At 40.4% G+C, this 22,214-nt stretch overlaps 2 protein-coding genes across 5 annotated transcripts in view; one reads left to right on the top strand and one right to left on the bottom strand.

Annotated features, from left to right (window-relative positions):
• LOC121535344 (gamma-1-syntrophin) overlaps positions 1 to 5,219 on the top strand; it is a 41,844-nt gene extending 36,625 nt beyond the window's left edge. The window contains exons 18-19 of the mRNA XM_041842323.2: positions 1,158 to 1,268; positions 1,455 to 5,219. Coding sequence (XP_041698257.1) covers positions 1,158 to 1,268; positions 1,455 to 1,640 — 297 coding nt within the window. The 3' untranslated portion in view covers positions 1,641 to 5,219. The remainder of the gene's footprint in view (positions 1 to 1,157; positions 1,269 to 1,454) is intronic.
• A 1,595-nt stretch (positions 5,220 to 6,814) lies between these two features.
• LOC121535345 (protein-L-isoaspartate O-methyltransferase domain-containing protein 1) overlaps positions 6,815 to 22,214 on the bottom strand; it is a 32,708-nt gene continuing 17,308 nt past the window's right edge. For all 4 annotated transcript variants that reach the window (XM_041842327.2, XM_041842325.2, XM_041842324.2 and 1 more), the window contains 3 exons: positions 13,390 to 13,561; positions 8,156 to 8,279; positions 6,815 to 7,583 (listed from right to left, as the gene is read on the bottom strand). In XM_041842327.2, the coding sequence (XP_041698261.1) occupies positions 7,174 to 7,583; positions 8,156 to 8,279; positions 13,390 to 13,561 (706 nt within the window). In that variant the 3' untranslated portion in view covers positions 6,815 to 7,173. The remainder of the gene's footprint in view (positions 7,584 to 8,155; positions 8,280 to 13,389; positions 13,562 to 22,214) is intronic.

The raw sequence follows: 22,214 nt of genomic DNA, 5'->3' as shown, positions 1-22,214 counted from the left end.
AACATTAATTTGTGCTGAAGTCATACATATAGATGAAGGATACGTAGACAATAACACTGAGTTTCTCTAGCGTTACTTTAAAAGTAGAAGTAACCATGATGCCATTACAATGTTTTACCATTCAAATCTACTCTGTGGTGTTCCTAACTTATTCTGCACTGTGTGCATTTTGATAGACTGAGCACATTTGTTTTGATGGCTGGTCCCCTCCAGCCCAAATTCCTTATATTCTGCCTGCAGTTGACTTTGGCCTTTTACCAAGTCTGAGTGCCACAATAACTATTCCACTAGAACTCATAATGTGGACGAACAGGACGCATCGACAGTTATATTGTTCCCTGTGTTTCTTGGCCTAATTCCTACACAGCAAAGCAAGTGTTTTTTCTCTCCCCAGAGAGTCTCACAGCAGCCTAGCCTACTGCTGAGAGGCAGGGTATTGTTTACCAAAACAAGCGTGAAAGTACAATTCATATTTAAACTGCAATTGTAAAACAATACACATGGTGGGGAATGTTTAATAATTCAATCAGATAGAAAACCGGCTTTGTCTTGTGCACTCAGTGTTCAGATCTGTGTGAAGCCCCTAGGGGAAAAAGTTGTTGCTTCCAATTGTAGGTTGTGTACATGGAAGTCTTGTTTTGTATGGAATGTGTACTATGTACATTAGTTTTATATTGCCAAAGCTTTTACATGTGCAAATTCCTTTTCAAGGGCAAATAAAGTTCCTTTCTATTCATGACGAAGTCAGACAGACTGTGACACAGAGGCAGAGCTCATTGTCTATTGATACAGATTAAAACCTACCTATCCCATGTTGAAAATGCAGGCATCTGATTTAGAACAAGGTGCTGTGCGTTGTCTAGACAGGCCCAACAAAATGGTTGACAATTAGGAGGAAGTGTATCATCACTCGTAGATTCAAATCATCATTAACAACAGGACATTGACGCTCATCATCCAAGGTTATGAACTTGCACCGTCTGGTACATTTGCAATTAATTAGGAAAAAAACATGATGGGAATAATTTTGTTGTGGAAAATCAGAATGAGATTAGACCACAAATGTTATTAGAATGAAATAGATAAGATAACAGCTAGTAAGAGAAGGTAATGTCCTTTATAAACCATCTCCAACTGTATTTACTTCCTCTATACAGGCAGTGCTGTGGAGATACAAATTCTCCCAACTGAAAGGATCGTCTGATGACGGGAAGAGCAAGATCAAATTTCTGTTCCAAAATCAGGACAATAAAGCTATTGAAGCCAAGGTAACAAACCTATGCTGTATCTCTGATTTAAATGAAATTAGCCAATAGTGATATATTTGATCATGCTTTCTTTGACCATAGTCAGCCGATACCGATTAAAACCGATAAATAATGCATAAGAAATGTTAATTAATTAATTATTATCCCAAAACATTAATAAGTTAGTGTCTATCTTTTGTTTCACAGGAGCTGGAATTTTCTAACCTCTTTGCCGTGCTGCACTGTATCCATGCATTCTTCGCTGCCAAAGTTGCTTGCCTGGATCCGATGTTTGTGGAGAGCCAAGGTGCTGCGACTACCGCTGGGGGGGTTTCCATGCTCACCAGTGTCTCCTGTAATACACAGACATCCAGAATCAAATACTCCATCTGACAGAGCCTGCTCACCCCCTCTCCTTCCCCCTCTCTCCCGAGTCCCCCCTCTCCCCTAAGACACTGCACTTTTACTACATCATGGCCTGGAGAGACGGAGGAGAGAACACAAACAAGTGTGTTGTACTGTATCCAAGGTCGTCTAATGAACAAGGACATGTGAATTCAACATTTGAATGGAAGTATTATTGACATAACTTTTTTTTCTTCAGAAAGACACATTTGATATTTTATCAGAGAAAAGGAGGCTAATTGTGTGAACGTTTTGACCTGTACATTGCGCTGTACTTCGAAGAACATTGTAACACGAGGAGTGAGCACAGAACCAATGGACACAGAATGGATGGATGGATGATTTAAAAACATTCTGAATTCAGTTATTTGTCTTTGGGTAGATCCCTAGACACCTTTCACAATGATTCACACGTGTTGTTGACACTGTTGTTAAACATAACACAATCGTGTTGCCAAGGCGTCAAAGGAGACAAACTGTTTTCTACAATATTCAATCCGCTTCTTGAAGGTTCAAGTAGATTTTTTTGAACAGGTAGACATACATTATAAGGATGGGAACTATGAACAAATTGCTTTCTTATTTTCGACAAAAGAAGATTTAAAGAAGACTTAATTAGATTTCTGATGATTATAGCAATTGTAAGGATGGTCAGTAAGTATTGTCATAATTTATCATTGGAAATGTAAATTAGCCACACAAAAAAATATCCCCCCCCCCCCCTCTTTTCATGGATAGTGATTTCTTAATGACCATGAATAATGATTAGATTAATAAATATGGATTAGATGGAATCATGGCAGTGTAAACATAGTTAAGTATTTTTCCCCTTGTGTGGTTGTATAATTAAGTTGAAAGCACTTAATTTTCTCTAACCTATGTTTTTTGATTTATCTGAAAACATCCTTTAATTCAACTAAGTAACATTGGATAATGTTTTCATTATGGATTATACACAAATTTGAAATGAATCAACCTTATGGCACATTTGAATTCAGTGTTAATTTCATATAGATTATTTTTGTTGCCCATGACGTGGTTATAGTTAAACTATAAATATAAATCACATCATGTCAAATTATATACGATTTCCTTTCAACACAACAGGGTCATATAGGGAGGGAATGACTCAGGTTATAGATGTACGTAAACATAGCTTTTTTATTGATGTGGAGGAGAGGACAGGGATGAGTGCTGCTATTATGAGTCTGTCAGAGAGGCAATCGAGAGGTGTTTTTAATCAAGGCATTCAGCAAACAGTAATCCCTCACACACCCAACCTGGACTGGACCTGGATTAAGGACGGATTCACAAAGTGAATCATTGAGAATTATTTTGACTAAGTGCTACAGCCAACACAGTCAGTCAGATTCAGAACATGTGGTTGTGTGAAAATGTCTATACCTGGTCCTGCACTCACTGGAAGATATTGCTCTAAATACAATTCACTCAAATTAAATAAACCCTTTCTGTAATGTTAATTTTTTCTGCTAATCTTGATGATGTAAATAAAGGTTGACATCCAAATTAAATTTAATGCGTTCCACAGAGAATAAATAGTTGATACCCTCATGCTCTCTTTACCAAGTTCAATGACGATGAACAAAATTGATTGCCACCCATGATTAAAAAGATGCTGTCTCTGTCATGTCAGTGTAAAAATTATCACAATAAGAACCACATTGCAAGCATATTCTAATATGTAGCATTGTGTCCCAAAGCGCTTAGAAAAGCCTCTTCGAACTGCATCCATCCACTCTAAAGTCAAAATCGATTTTAAAATGTTGTAGTATGACGACTAATCCAAAAACATATCAGAGTGCTATATGAAGTGAAGTGATGTGCTTGACCACCATTCCCCTCACTGTCACTAAGTAGACGGCTTTGGGTGAGGAAATCAGAGGACAAAATTAAATGGGGTCGAGGAGGAGCATAACAAGTTGGTCATCTGACATAAGTGTAGAAAGGGAAAGTGCTGTAGATTCTATGCAAAGAAAGTTGAAGTTGCGCTGTGTTGTGCTTTACATATAGCCTAGATCTCTTTCACATACTCTTGGCTTGGAACACTTCAAAACAAGAGATTGATGGGGTGGCTTTTATTTTTTGGCAAATGATAGCTGTTTTAATAACAAATATATAGTGTACTACTTAATAAATAAAACATTTTGTAACATGGGGCCGATTTGAGATAATACATTGTTTGACAGTAAAGTCAGAGATGGTGGCAAAGCATAACATTTTTTCAAACGTATGAATAATATATTTTATATCACCACTGAATGAGCCAATGTTACCTTCTTTTATTTTTGACCATGATATCCTATTTTTAGGTTACAGTCAGGGCTGGGCTAGTTATGGGTTAAGGATGTTGCTATGCTTCTTCTCTGCATAAAGAAATTAGATGAGAAAGATTAAACCACGACTCATTGAGTCTTGGCAAAGAGGAATAATTAAAAATACTTGGGTGAGAAAAGCTACAGAAAGTAACTGTGGGACTCTACAGCAGTGGGAAGGAATTAATGATTTAAACAGAGGCAAACATGTGAAGACTGTGACCTTTATTTTGTGTGTGCTGAAACATGTGCAGAGGGAACTGACACCATTTCAAAAATGTACTGCCAGCACACTTTAAATATCAACATGAGCCTGATAAGAAAAAACTGAACAATAGTTTCACCTCTGTACAAATTAATTCAAGGCAAGACCATAACATTGGCTTGGAATTGGGTCTTTACTGTGAGGACCATTTGGGGAACCAAACAATCCTATCAAGTGTTAGTGCATGGGGTGACCCAAAATCTCAAGGACTAGGTCTCATAAATTATGTCCAACACCTTAACGTTGCAGTTTTACCCACTGTAAATGTGATTTCAACACAGTTTAATGTGTGTACATAATTTAGCATCTGCATTTTTCAGAGATTAGATTATTCAGAATGATGACTATCAAAATGACAGTTGCTTTTGAGCCATAACGCCCTGCTACTTATACAGCATGTGCTAGTTAGTCATTTCTGTATTATTGCTTACAATTTTCCTGGCAGGCATGTTTAGCCATAGAACTAACACTAGTGGAGTGTGGACCTAGCCTACATACAAGCAGATTCCGCAGTGCCTTGTGATAGCAAGAGGGCACTACACCAACAAACAAATCAAACCCAATCCAAATGATTTTATAACCAAACATACAGTATCAACATAACAATCTACTTTACTGTTGTCATGTTAATACAAAATAGAACCTCAATAATATATCAACAACTATAATTTCAATGCTTCCAAAGCAAGATAAATCATCAGTTTCCAAGTTGTGATAAAACTATAAAAACATAAATGTGACATCTACCAATGGACATGGGCATGCTATTCTTTTTCAAGCATTAATGGAATGTACTGTAGAAGCACTGCATCGTTCTTAGAAGTCACTATGGTCAGAATCAGGGCCGGTTAGAGCCCCACGGAAGCTAGGGGTCTCAATATACTATTGAGAATAAGAATAGTAGAATACACCAGGTGCAATTTTGAAATGTGGTTGTGCATCAGCAGTTTATCTTGTTATGTCAGTCACTCAATTAGCCATGTCAGCTAACAATTTTTAGATAGGTAATTAGTCTAGCCAGCTACCTAAACTTGTAGTAATCATGGCAGAATAATTGTTTTCTCTCCACCCTGTGGCAAAATGTGTAGAATTGCCTAAATTTGCTTTAAAACAAACATTTCCACTATGCCCCATGGAAAAATGTGTAGAATTGTAAGAAATTAACTTTAAAACTACACATTCTCTATCCACCATCGAAGGGGGCCACTAAAATGTTTTGCCGCGAGGTGGGGGGCCCTCCAACCAAATTTCGCTTAGGGCCCCCAAAAGGCTAGAGCTGGCCCTGGTCAGAATGTCCCCCTTTACTTTGCCATAAAACCAGAGTCACTTGACAGGGAACGGATAATGTGATGGGGTGTATTGGCACTTTAAAAGCCATCACTTAAAAGGGGAGTTTCACAATAAAATTATAATTGATACACGTACAGCTACATGACTCGTATATCATGTCTCATACATTGCTCCAGTCCAAAATAAAAAAAACATACATCAAACCCAGTATGACAAGTCTCTTTTCATGATTTAGGACTTAACAGAATAAGTTGCTTGTTATAGTGGAATCTGCCACAGTCCAGAGAAAGAAGGATCCCAAAATCTCCCATTATTGTGAATTTGCGCTGTTGCAAATAGAAAATGCAGTACAATACAACATGAGTTTTTGTCATGACCTGCCTCTGGCCATTTGTTGTGGTTAAAAAACACAGTACATATTTTCATACCAGAAAGTAATTGTACATTTATGATCATGTGGGACATCACCTCCAAATGATAAAGAATGGATGTTGTGTGGACCAAAGCTGACAAACATAACTTTTAAACCTTTAAGAGAAGCCATAACACTTACTCATCACTGCACAGCAGTGGAGGCCAGTGAGGGGGAGGACAGCTCACATTAATGACTGGAATGGAATAATATTGAATGCATGGAAACCATGTGTTTGATACTGTTCCATTCCAAACATTACTATGAGCCTGTCCTCCTGTTTGAAGTGACACCAGCCACCACTGCTGTACAGGATTATTATTATTATTATTATTATTATAGGAGCCCTATACCCCTGTGACTTTATATTGGGTCTTGTTGTGTGTTCTGACATACTGTAAGTGTTTCAAGGTCTAGATAAAGAACTGGAGATGATGTGTGGGGGAAAAGAGTTCTTGATCCTAGAATCAATACATGAGACCGTTTTCATTTACCATTAGAAAAATCTTAATTCATCACATTCCCCATTAGCCTAACTGCTGGTATGATAATTGTAAACCCTTTGCACGTCAGCAAAAAAAAGAGGGAAAAATAAGTCTGGCTGACGAAGCATTCAAGGCCATAAAAATGTATAACCAAATTAAAATGCCTATTACTTAAGAGCAAAGTGAGATAAACAACGAGGATATAACCATTCTAAATAAATACTTCAGATAGATTTAAAAATGCCCTCCAGAAGAACTTACAAACCAATCTAGTTTTTTTTATCTATTCAGCAATTGTAAATCTTCATTCAGTAATATCAAGTTCTTTAATGGTTCTAGAAAAAGGTGCAGTAAAAATCAGGATTTTTACATTATCATATTGTTAACAAATATAGGTAGCATTTTATTTATTTTGTACAATTTCATTTCATGACAATTTGCTGGAATATTAACATGTGATAAAATCTACATCCTCAAAATACCATATTTGAAAAGGATTTTCCATTCAGTAGGCTTTTAAATAAAGCTTTGATATACACATTCAAAACAATCGATAACATAAAAACTAACATAACCATATCATAGTCTCCATTCCATGTTCATATTGAAGAAAAATTATGCTACATCATTCAGTACTGAAAAAAGAGAAAACAGGAAAGTGAAGACAAGCATCTCAGCAGGCATGGCATCCATGAGAACGGACACCAGCAGGTTGAGTAGTCAGTCAGTCAGTCATTTATTTTTCTCTGTAGTATAACAGATAGGTCTTCAGCGATTCAGGCAGAGGTAAAGTCATGATTTTGTCTCTCAGCACATTCACTGCCTTTAGTATCTCAATGCTGCCAATGTCTCTCTCCTCCTCCCGCTGCCGCTCCTTCTCCTGCGCCTCCTGCTGCTCCTGGTCCCCCTTGTGCTGCTCCTCCTCGATCCGTTCGTCCTCCTCGCTCTCCACGGCTTGGGGGATCAGCTGGTTACCCACAAAGACGTACGTGTTAATGCGTCGCCGCCGGCAACGCCTGCGCTTGCGTTTCTGGGGCGCCCTCTGCACCAGGCCGTTGTCAAGGCTTTCCTCATTGGTCAGATCTCGGAGGGTGCGGCGGATGTAGATGCGAGACAGGTCCTGAAGGCTCCTGACCGTCACTGGGGCTGAGGAGGAGGAGAGGACAGGAACAAGGATGGCAGGTCAAATCACATTAGCCCAATAACATTTTCTATTAAAATTCAGTATGCAAGAGCTCGATTATAGGTCGGTCATTTGGAGACAATACTTCAAATACATTTATAGAAAAATAAGTAATGGAAAAATTCCATTACGGTTAATGAATTATTTAGAATTATGCACCAACCCACAGGGCAGCTAGGCCTCTAGAGTCAAGTTTTTGTTAGAAATTGTCTCGTCTTTTAACTTTAAATAAATCCTTTGACTTAAAAAGTGTGGCTTACTTTACACTTCAAAAGAGAGATAGAAAACAAAACAAAGGGGGAATTGTTCTGATGTGTCTATTTACAGAGAACAGAACAGAAAAAACTGTTTGGGTACAGAACAGGGTCATATTCATTAGTGCACACCGTAGCAAAACTCTTTATTTTTCTACAGTTTGGTGCCTAGTGAATAAGACCCAAGGTTTAAAGTAGAACAGGGGTTAGAGTAGAGAACAGGGGTTAGAGTAGAGAACAGGGGTTAGAGTAGAGAACAGGGGTTAGAATAGAGAACTCACGCAGCTCTACAGCATCAGGCTTGCTTCCCTCAGCTCTGTTCTGCTGGACCAGAGGAGCGAATGACACAGCCAGGATATTCTTACTCTCCCAGGAACACTGACCAGTCCTGGTGATCTGTGTCAGCTGCAACCAGACAATAAAAAGTGGCAGTTACTGTATAGCAACCACAATAACAACAACAACAACATCAGTCCATTGAGAACAAACCAACCATGTTAACACCAATCCACTAGACAAATAAAATACAATTGTATTGGTCGCGTACACAGTTTAGCAGGTGTTGTGTCGGGTGTAGCGAAATGCTTTTGTTCCTAGTTCCTATCAATCAATGCAATAATAATAATAATAATAATAATAATAATAATAATAATAAGCCATTTAGCAGACGCTTTTATCCAAAGCGACTTACAGTCATGCGTGCATAATTTTTTTTTTTGTGTATTGGTGGTCCCGGGGATCGAACCCACTACCTTGGCGTTACAAGCGCCGTGCTCTACCAGCTGAGCTACAGAGGACCACTAAAGTCATCAAGCACACAATAATCCAAAATTGAAAATATTATCTCAAATTTAGTAGATACACCGAGTATACCAAACATTAGGAACACCTTCCTAATATTGAGATGCACCCCCCCTTTGCCCTCAGAACAGCCTCAAATCTGACTGGGCCACTCAATGACATTCAGAGACTTGTCCCGAAGCCATTTCTGCATTGTCTTGGCTGTGTGCTTAGGGTCGTTGTCCTGTTGGAAGGTGAACCTTCGCCCCAGTCTGAGGTCCTGAGTGCTCTGGAGCAGGTTTTCGTCAAGGATCTCTCTGTACTTTGTTCCGTTCATCTTTCCCCTCGATCCTGACTAGTCTCCCAGTCCCTGCCGCTGAAAAACATCCCCACAGCATGATGCTGCTGCTACCACCATGCTTCACTGTAGAGATGGTGCCAAGTTTCCTCCAGACGTGACGCTTGGCATTCAGGCCAAAGAGTTCAATCTTGGTTTCATCAGACCAGAGTATCTTGTTTCTCATGGTCTGAGAGTCCTTTAGGTGCCTTTTGGCAAACTCCAAGCGGGCTGTCATGTGCCTTTTACAGAGGAGTGGCTTCCGTCTGGCCACTCTACCATAAAGGCCTGATTGGTGGAGTGCTGCAGAGATGGTTGTCCTTCTGGAAGGTTCTCCCATCTCCACAAAGGAACCCTGGACCTCTGTCAGAGTGACCATTGGGTTCTTGGTTACCTCCCTGACCAAGGCCCTTCTCCCCCGATGGCTCAGTTTGGCCAGGCGGCCAGCTCTAGGAATAGTCTTGGTGGTTCCAAACTTCTTCCATTGAAGAATGGAGGCCACTGTGTTCTTTGGGACCTTCAATGCTACATAAATGTTTTGGTACCCTTCCCCAGATCTGTGCCTCGACACAATCCTGTCTCGGAGCTCTACGGACAATTCCTTCCACCTCATGGCTTTCGTTCTGACATGTACTATCAACTGTGGGACCTTATATAGACAGGTGTATGCCTTTCATGTCCAATCAATTGAATTTACCACAGGTGGACTCCAATCAAGTGGTAGAAACATCTGAAGGATGATCAATGTAAACAGGATACACCTGAGCTCAATTTCAAGTCTCATAGCAAAGAGTCTGAATACTTATGTATATAACGTATTTCATTTTTTATTTTTAACACATTTGCAAAAATGTCTAAAAAACCGTTTTTGCTTAGTCATTATGGGGTATTGTGTGCAAATTATAGTGGGTCTAGGGTGTCAGGTAAGATGGAAGTGATACGGTCCTTAACTAGCCTCTCAAAACACTTCATGATTACGGAAGTGAGTGCTACGGGGCGATAGTCATTGGGTTGAGTCACTGAGGTGATCTTCCTGTCCGGTTAGTCGCCCCCTTGGGCTCGTGCAGTGGAGGAGATCTTCGTGGGCTATACTCAGCCTTGTCTCGGGGTAGTAGGTTGGTGGTCTGTTGATATCCCTCTGGTGGTGTGGGGGCTGTGCCTTGGCAAAGTGGGTGGGGTTATATCCTGCCTGGTTGGCCCTGACCGGGGGTATCGTTGGACGGGGCCACAGTGTCTCCCGACCCCCCCGTCTCAGCCTCCAGTATCTATGCTGCAATAGTCTATGTGCCGGGGGGCTAGGGTCAGTCTGTTATATCTGGTGTCCTGTGTGAATTTAAGTATACTCCCTCTAATTCTCTCTCTCCCTCCCATCCCGGAGGACCTGAGCCATAGGACAGTGCCTCAGGACTACCTAGCCTGATGACTCCTTGCTGTCCCCAGTCCACCTGGTCGTGCTGCTGCTCCAGTTTCCACTCTTCTGCCTGCGGCTATGGAACCCTGACCTGTTCACCGGATGTGCTACCTTGTCCCAGACCTGCTGTTTTCAACTATCTCTCTCCCTACCGCACCTGCTATTTCAACCTCTTTATGCCCGGCTATAAAAAGCCAAGTGACATTTACTCCTAATGTACTGACCTGTTGCAACCTCTACAACCACTGTGATTTTTATTCGACCCTGCTGGTCATCTTTGAACGTTTGAACATCTTGGAGAAAAATCTGGCCTTAATGGCCATGTACTGTTATAATCTCCACCCGGCACAACCAGAATGGGACTGGCCACCCCTCAGAGCCTGGTTCATCTCTAGGTTTCTTCCTAGGTTTCTGCCTTTCTAGGGAGTTTTTCCTAGCCACCGTGCTCCTACATCTGCAATGCTTGCTGTTTGGGGTTTTAGGCTGGGTTTCTGATAGCACTTTGTGACTGCTGATGTAAAAAGGGCTTTATAAATACATTTGATTGATTGATTGATAGTTCAGTTACCTTCGCTTTCTTGGGTACAGGAACAATGGTGGACATCTTGAAGCAAGTGGGGAGAACAGACTGGGATAGTGAGAGATTGAATATGTCCATAAACACTCCAGACAGCTGGTCTGCGCATGATCTGATGACGCTGTTAGGGATGCCGTCTGGGCCGGCAGCCTTGCAAGGGTTAACACACTTAAATGTCTTACTCACGTCAGCCACGGAGATCGGGAGCACACAATCCTTGTGAGCGGCTGGGGCCCACGTCAGCGGCTCAGTGTTGTTTTCTTTGAAGCGGGCGAAGAAAGTGTTTAGCTTGTCCGGAATCGATGCGGCAGCGTCCGCAACGTGGCTGGCTTTCCCTTTATAATCTGTGATTGTCTGGAGTCACTGCCACATGCGTCTCATGTCTGAGCCGTTGAATTCCAACTCCACTATGACTCTGTACTGACGTTTTGCCTTTTTGATTGCCTAATGGAGGTCAAAGTTGGTCTGTTTGTACACGTCCTTGTTCCCATGGTCAGATTTCCTGAAGGGAGGGCAGGGGAGGGCCTTGTAGCAATGGTCAATAATTATTTGCGCCGCGTGTACAAAGGCGTGTTGATAGAATTTCAAGAGCGTTTTCCTCAGATTTCCTTTATTAAAATTATTAAAATTACATTTGACCAGATATATTCACAGAAAACACATCTATTTTTGTACACATATATGTCCATAAACACTCCAGACAGCTGGTCTGCGCATGATCTGATGTTTTGTACACCAAGGACCCAGGGAAGAGTTGCAGGGTAGAGAAGAGAAGAACGTGCCTATTTGAAAGTTATTTAAAAAAAGTATAGATTCCCTCCCTCTTGCAAAGATTGCGTCATCATCACCTTCATTTGAGGAAGACTGATTAAATGTTTAATTAATCAAATGGTTTTTTTTTACTAAAAAAATGGTGTTAGAATATATCACATTACACATTTAGTAATGAAAGAATGCATTTAAACTTCACGCAATGTAATACTTTTGTATTACTTAATCATTAAAAAAATATCAATAGGTGTGGGAAAAAAGGTGCTTGTGCATTACCAGTAAATCATAAAATAAAGACTGTGCTTCTAAAAGCCTATTTCACGCCATAGCCTGCCGAATTCTTTCATTTTGATTTCAGCACAAATGAAAATGTGTCACTGACTCGCCCATGGATTGTTGTTTCAGCATTGTCTCAATGAAGAGTTCGGCATTTGACTCGCCATGTGTGACATGCACCCGCAGTTACAAGCCTGCTTGCGTTAGCGGCAGGTGGACAATCATTATCCACCGTCGTAATACGGATGAAGCCTGAGCTGGAATGTGAATCTAACTTGAAGCTGGTTAGCTTTAGAAAACCCAGAGTAGATCTAGCTTGCTTTGTAGGATATCCCTCAGGGGTCCCCAATTACATTCAGCCGCGGACCAATTTTTTCTTGATTACCTTGATTACATTGGGATACCATCACATATGCCTCTCTATTTATGTGTGGGAATACTTCGGAACAGATTTCCTAAATTAAAATCACTGAGCTGATTTCCTGGTGATTTTACAGTCTTTAATGTCCAACAACGATTTTTAATGTTTCAAATAAAGAAATCGGGTCAAAATTTGGAGTACCCAGCACTAGACAATGGAAAGGTTATACCAACCATGATAACAACAACACCAAGACAACAGAAGGACAAAATCACATGTATTATAAATTATGTATCTTTAGTTCCACACCAGAAAGGGACATGGGTGCTTTCAAATCAAATATCTACATGACAAAAAGCTGGTTTTGGCCGTCATGTAGAGGTGTTGATCCAGAGGAACTGTGGTGGACCTGAGCTTCTAAGCTGCCTCAGCCCTTTGGCCTTAATTCTCCTCATCAGAAACGTCCCCCTCTTTATTGCACCACCACACCAACCTGGCAACGCAGGAGTTCCAACTGTTTTCAGAAAAACAACATAAGCAGATAGACTTTCCATTTCACAGGATGACGGACTGTGTGGGCTTGTGCAAGCCCTTCAAAAATGTTATGTTGTTTCCCTCCCTGCTTGAGTGCCACACAATGTCATATTTTTTCTAAAGTGTTTTAGCTATTTTTCAATTTCTTAGAGGACAAAATAGAGCAGACTGATGGCGTAAGTACCAGTTCAGGGGCTTCTGAGGCACAATAACAATTGCTGGGTATCGTTACATCATTGGTCATGCAGGCTAGGGCTGTTTCACTAACAGAATCCCAAATGGCACCCTATTGCCTATTTAGTGCACTTCTTTAGACCAGGGCCCATAGTGCTGTGGTCAGAAGTAGTGCACTATATAGTGAATAAGTTGCCACTTCAGACACAGCCTCTGATTCCCAACACGGAAGGCACCATCATGAATAATGATGTTTATGTTGTCTGCATTATTCAGAGACATTCTACCGCTTACCTGATCCTCTATAGGCATCACTAGAATACCCCCAACTTTGAGCAGGATTTTCATGTAATTTTCATGATCCTTCTGCACCCCCGCACCACAGTAGATACGGTCGTATTGATGACTGTCTGACGAGATCTCCAGACAGTTGCCCACCACGAAGATGGGTTCACAGAACTCAAACCTGACAAAAACAAAATAAAGTAAAAGGTAATAAAAGTAAGCCAAAGGCCGCCATGAAAAGTGTTTTTCAATCAGTCAGAGAAATGTAAATAAGATTTCAACACCTTAAAATGTATTCAATTGGCAAGACACACGTCTTAAAGATGCTGTCCAGGATCTTAAGCACTTAAAAATGTGTAAACTATTGTACGAATTAGAATTTGTAATATATCATAGGAATTGCAAATAAACTAATATATATAGTACCAGTCAAAAGTTTGGACACACCTACTCATTCAAGGGTTGTTCTTTATTTTTACTATTTTCTACATTGTAGAATAATAATGAATACATCAAAACTATGAAATAACACATATAGAATCATGTAGTAAGCAAAAAAGTGTTAAACATATCAAAATATATGTTATATTTGAGATTCTTCAAAGTAGCCACCCTTTGCCTTGATGACAGCTTTGCACATTCTTAGCATTCTCTCAACCAGCTTCATGAGGTAGTCACCTGGAATGCATTTCAATTAACAGGTGTGCCTTGTTAAAACGTAATTTGTGTTATTTCTTTCCTTCTTAATGCGTTTGAGCCAATCAGTTGTGTTGTGACAAAGTAGGGGTGGTATACAGAAGATAGCCCTATTTGGTGAAAGACCAAGTCCATATTATGGCAAGAACAGCTCAAATAAGCAAAGAGAAACAAAAGTTTCTTCAAGTGCAGTCGCAAAAACCATCAAGCGCTATGATGGAACTGGCTCTCATGAGGACCGCCACAGCAAAGGAAGACCCAAAGTTAGTTATATATATATATATACACACACACACACAGATTTTGCAGGTTTTCCTACTTACAAAGCATGTAGAGGTCTGTAATTTTTATCATAGGTACACTTCAACTGTGAGAGACGGAATCTAAAACAAAAATCCAGAAAATCACATTGTATGATTTTTAAGTAATTAATTTGCATTTTATTGCATGACATAAGTATTTGATACATCAGAAAAGCAGAACTTAATATTTGGTACAGAAACCTTTGTTTGCAATTACAGAGATCATACGTTTCCTGTAGGTCTTGACCAGGTTTGCACACACTGCAGCAGGGATTTTGGCCCACTCCTCCATACAGACCTTCTCCAGATCCTTCAGGTTTCGGGGGCTGTCGCTGGGCAATACGGACTTTCAGCTCCCTCCAAAGATTTTCTATTGGGTTCAGGTCTGGAGACTGGCTAGGCCACTCCAGGACCTTGAGATGCTTCTTACGGAGCCACTCCTTAGTTGCCCTGGCTGTGTGTTTCGGGTCGTTGTCATGCTGGAAGACCCAGCCACGACCCATCTTCAATGCTCTTACTGAGGGAAGGAGGTTGTTGGCCAAGATCTCGCGATACATGGCCCCATCCATCCTCCCCTCAATACGGTGCAGTCGTCCTGTCCCCTTTGCAGAAAAGCATCCCCAAAGAATGATGTTTCCACCTCCATGCGTCACGGTTGGGATGGTGTTCTTGGGGTTGTACTCATCCTTCTTCTTCCTCCAAACACGGCGAGTGTTTTTGGTTTAGACCAAAAAGCTATATATTTTTCTCATCAGACCACATGACCTTCTCCCATTCCTCCTCTGGATCATCCAGATGGTCATTGGCAAACTTCAGACGGGCCTGGACATGCGCTGGCTTGAGCAGGGGGACCTTGCGTGCGCTGCAGGATTTTAATCCATGACGGCGTAGTGTGTTACTAATGGTTTTCTTTGAGACTGTGGTCCCAGCTCTCTTCAGGTCATTGACCAGGTCCTGCCGTGTAGTTCTGGGCTGATCCCTCACCTTCCTCATGATCATTGATGCCCCACGAGGTGAGATCTTCCATGGAGCCCCAGACCGAGGGTGATTGACCGTCATCTTGAACTTCTTCCATTTTCTAATAATTGCGCCAACAGTTGTTGCCTTCTCACCAAGCTGCTTGCCTATTGTCCTGTAGCCCATCCCAGCCTTGTGCAGGTCTACAATTTTATCCCTGATGTCCTTACACAGCTCTCTGGTCTTGGCCATTGTGGAGAGGTTGGAGTATGTTTGATTGAGTGTGTGGACAGGTGTCTTTTATACAGGTAACGAGTTCAAACAGGTGCAGTTAATACAGGTAATGAGTGGAGAACAGGAGGGCTTCTTAAAGAAAAACGAACAGGTCTGTGAGAGCCGGAATTCTTACTGGTTGGTAGGTGATCAAATACTTATGTCATGCAATAAAATGCAAATTAATTACTTAAAAATCATATAAATGTGATTTTCTGGATTTTTGTTTTAGATTCCGTCTCTCACAGTTGAAGTGTACCTATGATAAAAATTACAGACCTCTACATGCTTTGTAAGTAGGAAAACCTGCAAAATCGGCAGTGTATCAAATACTTGTTCTCCCCACTGTGTGTGTGTATACACATACATACATACATACACACACACACACATTACCGTTCATAAGTTTGGGGTCACTAAGAAATTTCCTTGTTTTCCATGAAAACATACATGAAATGAGTTTGAATAGGAAATATAGCAAAATGAACAGGAAATGTAGTCATTGACAAGGTTAGAAATAATGATTTTTAATTGAAATAATAATTGTGTCCTTCAAACTTTGCTTTCGTCAAAGAATCCTCCATTTGCAGCAATTACAGCCTTGCAGACCTTTGGCATTCTAGTTGTCAATTTGTTGAGGTAATCTGAAGAGATTTCATCCCATGCTTCCTGAAGCACCTCCCACAAGTTGGATTGGCTTGATGGGCACTTCTTACGTACCATACGGTCAAGCTGCTCCCACAACAGCTCAATAGGGTTGAGATCCGGTGACTGTGCTGGCCACTCCATTATAGACAGAATACCAGCTGACTGCTTCAACACAGCGTTGTACGATATCTTCAGTGTCTTGTCAATTTCTCGCATGGAATAGCCTTCATTTCTCAGAACAAGAGTAGACTGACGAGTTTCAGAAGAAAGTTATTTGTTTCTGGCCATTTTGAGCCTGTAATCGAACCCACAATTGCTGATGCTCCAGATACTCAACTAGTCTCAAGAAGGCCAGTTGTATTGCTTTTTTAATCAGCACAACAGTTTTCAGCTGTGCTAACATAATTGCAATAGGGTTTTCTAATGATCAATTAGCCTTTTAAAATGATAAAAACTTGGATTAGCAAACACAACATGCCATTGGAACACAGGACTGATGGTTGCTGATACAGTGGGGGAAAAAAGTATTTAGTCAGCCACCAATTGTGCAAGTTCTCCCACTTAAAAAGATCAGAGAGGCCTGTAATTTTCATCATAGGTACACGTCAACTATGACAGACAAAATGTTCGTCGTGTTTGGAGGACAAAGAATGCTGAGTTGCATCCAAAGAACACCATACCTACTGTGAAGCATGGGGGTGGAAACATCATGCTTTGGGGCTGTTTTTCTGCAAAGGGACCAGGACGACTGATCCGTGTAAAGGAAAGAATGAATGGGGCCTCGATCCCGCAGCTGAATCAACTTTAGGAGACGGTCCTGGCGCTTGCTGGACTTTATTGGGCGCCCTGACGCCTTCTTCACAACAATTGAACCTCTCTCCTTGAAGTTCTTGATGATCCGATAAAATTGTTGATTTAGGTGCAATCTTACTAGCAGCAATATCCTTGCCTGTGAAGCCCTTTTTGTGCAAAGCAATGATGACGGCACGTGTTTCCTTGCAGGTAACCATGGTTAACAGAGAAAGAACAATGATTTCAAGCACCACCCTCCTATTAAAGCTTCCAGTCTGTTATTCTAACTCAAATCAGCATGACAGAGTGATCTCCAGCCTTGTCCTCGTCAACACTCTCACCTGTGTTAACGAGAGAATCACTGACATGATGTCAGCTGGTCCTTTTGTGGCAGGGCTGAAATGCAGTGGAAATGTTTTTGGGGGAGTAAGTTAATTTTTTTTTGCAAAGAGGGACTTTGCAATTAATTACAATTCATCTGATCACTCTTCATGACATTCTGGAGTATCTGCAAATTGCCATAATCGAAACTGAGGCAGCAAACTGAGGCAGCAGAAAATTTATATTTGTGTCATTCTATATATATATATATATATATATATCTATATATATATATATATATATATATATATATATATATATATATATATATACACACACACACACACACACACACACACACACAGTGGGGGAAAAAAAAAAGTATTTAGTCAGCCACCAATTGTGCAAGTTCTCCCACTTAAAAACATGCAAAGGGACCAGGACGACTGATCCGTGTAAAGGAAAGAATGAATGGGGCCATGTATCGTGAGATTTTGAGTGAAAACCTCCTTCCATCAGCAAGGGCATTGAAGATGAAACGTGGCTGGGTATTTCAGCATGACAATGATCCCAAACACACCGCCCGGGCAATGAAGGAGTGGCTTCGTAAGAAGCATTAAGGTCCTGGAGTGGCCTAGCCGGTCTCCAGATCTCAACCCCATAGAAAATCTTTGGAGGGAGTTGAAAGTCCGTGTTGCCCAGCGACAGCCCCAAAACATCACTGCTCTAGAGGAGATCTGCATGGAGGTATGGGCCAAAATACCAGCAACAGTGTGTGAAAACCTTGTGAAGACTTACAGAAAACGTTTGACCTGTGTCATTGCCAACAAAGGGTATATAACAAAAGTATTGAGAAACTTTTGTTATTGACCAAATACTTATTTTCCATCATAATTTGCAAATAAATTCATAAAAGATCCTACAATGTGATTTTCTGGATTTTTTTTTCTCATTTTGTCTGTCATAGTTGACGTGTACCTATGATGAAAATTACAGGCCTCTCTCATCTTTTTAAGTGGGAGAACTTGCACAATTGGTGGCTGACTAAATACTTTTTTTCCCCACTGTATGTTTTTGGGTAAAAATAACATTTCTCCCAAATTCCAAATAAAAATATTGTCATTTAGAGCATTTATTTGCAGAAAATGACAACTGGTCAAAATAACAAAAAATATGCAGTGTTGTCAGACCTCGAATAATGCAAAGAAAATAAGTTCATGTTCATTTTTAAACAACACGATACTAATGTTTTAACTTAGGAAGAGTTCAGAAATCAATATTTGGTGGAATAACCCTGATTTTCAATCTCAGCTTTCATGCGTCTTGGCATGCTCTCCACCAGTCTTTCACATTGATGTTGGGTGACTTTATGCCACTCCTGGCGCAGAAATTCAAGCAGCTCGGCTTTGTTTGATGGCTTGTGACCATCCATCTTCCTCTTGATCACATTCCAGAATTTTTCAATGGGGTTCAGGTCTGGAGATTGTGCTGGCCATGACAGGGTCTTGATCTGGTGGTCCTCCATCCACACCTTGATTGACCTGGCTGTGTGGCATGGCGCATTGTCCTGCTGGAAAAACCAATCCTCAGAGTTGGGGAACAATGTCAGAGCAAAAGGAAGCAAGTTTTCTTCCAGGACAACCTTGTACGTGGCTTGATTCATGCGTCCTTCACAAAGACAAATCTGCCCGATTCCAGCCTTGCTGAAGTACCCCCAGATCATCACCGATCCTCCACCAAATTTCACAGTGGGTGCGAGACACTATGGCTTGTAGGCCTCTCCAGGTCTCCGTCTAACCATTAAACGACCAGGTGTTGGGCAAAGCTGAAAATTGGACTCATCAGAGAAGATGACCTTACTCCAGTCCTCTACGGTCCAATCCTTATGGTCTGTTGCAAACCTCAGCCTGGCTCTTCTTTGCTTGTCATTGATGAAGGGCTTTTTTCTAGCTTTGCATGACTTCAGCTCTGCCCCTAGGAGCCTGTTTTGAACCGTCCTCACCGTGCACTTCACCCCAGCTACCGTTTGCCATTCTTTTTGTAGGTCACTTGATGTCATCCTACGGTTGTTGAGTGACATTCGAATGAGTTGGCGGTCATCCCGGTCAGTAGAGAGTCGATTTCGCCCTCTGCCGGTCTGTAGCTTTGCTGTCCCCAATGTCTGCTGCTTGACCTTGTTCTTATGAACCGCCATCTTTGAAATTTTAAGGATGGAAGCAACCTGACGCTCACTGTATCCCTCTGCCAGTAAAGCCAGAATTGAACCCTTCTTTTCCTCACTCAAAACTTTCCTTTTCAACTCTTTTGGCATGGTCAATAGTTATTTTTTGATTAATATTACTTTTGAGGTACTATTAGCACTGTTTTTGCCATCCAGCTGGACCTATTGCAAGAGGATAGTGATGACCAAAGCAGTGGTTTTTATACTTTTCCTCGTTAAATAAGATTTGGTTCAGGTGATCACCTAATCAGTACCTAATTCAGTAGAATGAGGTGTGCCTGTGTTGGAATTCAACAGACACTGGAATGGAAGTCATACATGTAGAGATGCTGATTTAAGAAAAATTTGCAGTGGTCTCTTAATTTTTTCCACAGCTGTATATATAAATAAATAAAGGGGGTTAGAGGTACAACATCCATTTCAATTAATATATTCAGTTTACATAGAAATGTACCCGTTGGCTGCCACTCAAAAGAAAAACAAAAGTATGAAATACATAGAATTTAAGTAATAATAAATTCTGTATAAAAAAATAAAAATAAAATAAAAAGTGGGCCTCCACCCCAAACCTCCCATCCCATTCACCCAACCAACATGTCTCCATCCAACCCAAGTATATTTGTCCAGGCCTCAATTGTTTGACTAGCACCAATAATTATTGCTGTCGATAATTCTAATGTTTTAACATCGAATAGTAACTGTATCCACTGGCAAATTGGGAGAGAGTGAAGAGATTGCCGTTGAAGTGCCAACATCAGTAATCGTCTCTGATTGATTAAGAGATTGAAGGAGCTATCATCATTAAGTAACATAATAGATGCAAAGCATTTAACTGCAGGGCACACCCACATCATATGAAGGAATGTGCCTACCTGATTTAGGGGACACAGTGAACAGTTGGGAGTTGGGGCTAATTTCATCATAAAATGTTTCCTTGGCGTTAAATACAGTCTGTGAACAAACGTAAAATGTATAAATTGATGGTTTGGATTACAGGATGCCAAGGTCATATATTTACATATTCTGTTCCAGTTAAAGGGTTGTTCAGATTCAATTAGATCTGTGGACCATACTTTCTTAATGGCTATCTCAGAATATGAGCTTTCCAAAAGTTCCTTTTATATTATAGAGATATATCCTTTCGGGAGCCCGGATAATGTATTTATAAATCCCATAATTGGATGGTTCGATAGTTGAGTTTCCCAAGGGATTCCGTAGGCTAGCATAGCTGACCTAAATTGTAAATATATACTGAACCAAAATATAAACGCAACATGCTTTTTTTGAGTTACTGTTCATATAAGGAAATAAGTAACCTGAAATAAATTCATGAAACATGAGACCAACACTTTACATGTTGCGTTTATATTTTTGTTCAGTGTAGTAAAATATAATCTGTGTATAATGAGATGAAGTGATCAGTAGATTTTAAAGAAATGTGTGTTATTTCCTTCGATTGACAAATTGCCTTGGGCAGGGGTTCCATGGATAATAAGAATAGCAAAGGAGGAATTGGATCGCCTTGTCTGCTGCTTCTATTGATTCTGAAAGGAGAGGAGCAGATATTGCCTGTTAAAATTATGGCTGAGGAATTGGCATATAGCAATTTAATAATATTCATGAAATTGGAGCCAATTCCCATATGTTCTAAGACAGACCAGAGATATGACCATTCTAGTCTATTAAAAGCTTTTTCTGCATCAAGTGATAAAGCAGCCCAAGGAGCTGTTGTTTCCATTTTCCATTACATTTTCCATTTGAGTCATTTAGCAGACGCTCTTATCCAGAGCGACTTACAGTTAGTGAGTGCATACATATTTATTTATTTTCATTAAGTATTTAAGATGTGTAATAATTCGATGGAGGTTATCCAAGGATAAACGTTTTTTAACAAACCCGCTTTGGTCCGTGTGGACCAATTTGGGTAAGTAAGTCTCGAGACGGGATGACAACATTTTGGAAAACAGTTGAATATCTGTGTTTAGCAAAGATAGGGGGCGATAGTGAGAACACTGTGTGGCATCTTTAAACCTTTTTTTAATAAAAGGGAAATTAGTGCTGTATCACTCCCAAATGAACCTTTGTGAACAGCTGTCTTAATCATTTCGAGCAATAGTGGACCTAATTGATTGCAACATTTTAAATAGAGCTCAGAAGAAATACCATCCTATCCAGGTGATCTGCCTTTATTTGTGCTATCCAATTCCCTTTTGTGTTCATTTAGAGAGATGTGGGCTCCCAGGGAGGTGGCTTCCTCTGTTGAGAGAAGAGGAGTTCTTAATTATTTTAGAAAGGACTTAGTCTGGCTTGGTGTGGATTTACAATCAGAGGTGTACAATTATTTATAGAACCGGGAGAATCTTTGATTAATTTGGGTTCTGATAGTAATTCAGATTCAATAGTTGCTATATCAGCTAATTGATCATTACTGCAAAGCTTGTTGGCCAGTAAATGACTGGGACGATTACCATGGAAGTAATGGTTGAGTCTAACTCAATGGATGGCAAATTCTGCTCTCTGTATTATCAATAAATTAAGTTCTGTCTTGCCTTTGGAAAGAGTAATAGCTACCTGGTCTGAAAAGAGTGTTTGTTGAGAACGCTCAAATGCATATAACAACATTT

This window comes from Coregonus clupeaformis, chromosome 21 (assembly GCF_020615455.1).
Source record: "Coregonus clupeaformis isolate EN_2021a chromosome 21, ASM2061545v1, whole genome shotgun sequence".
NCBI classification, from domain to species: Eukaryota; Metazoa; Chordata; class Actinopteri; order Salmoniformes; family Salmonidae; genus Coregonus; species Coregonus clupeaformis.
Note: the sequence above shows the minus strand (reverse complement) of the source record. Positions and strands in the feature narration are given on the sequence as shown.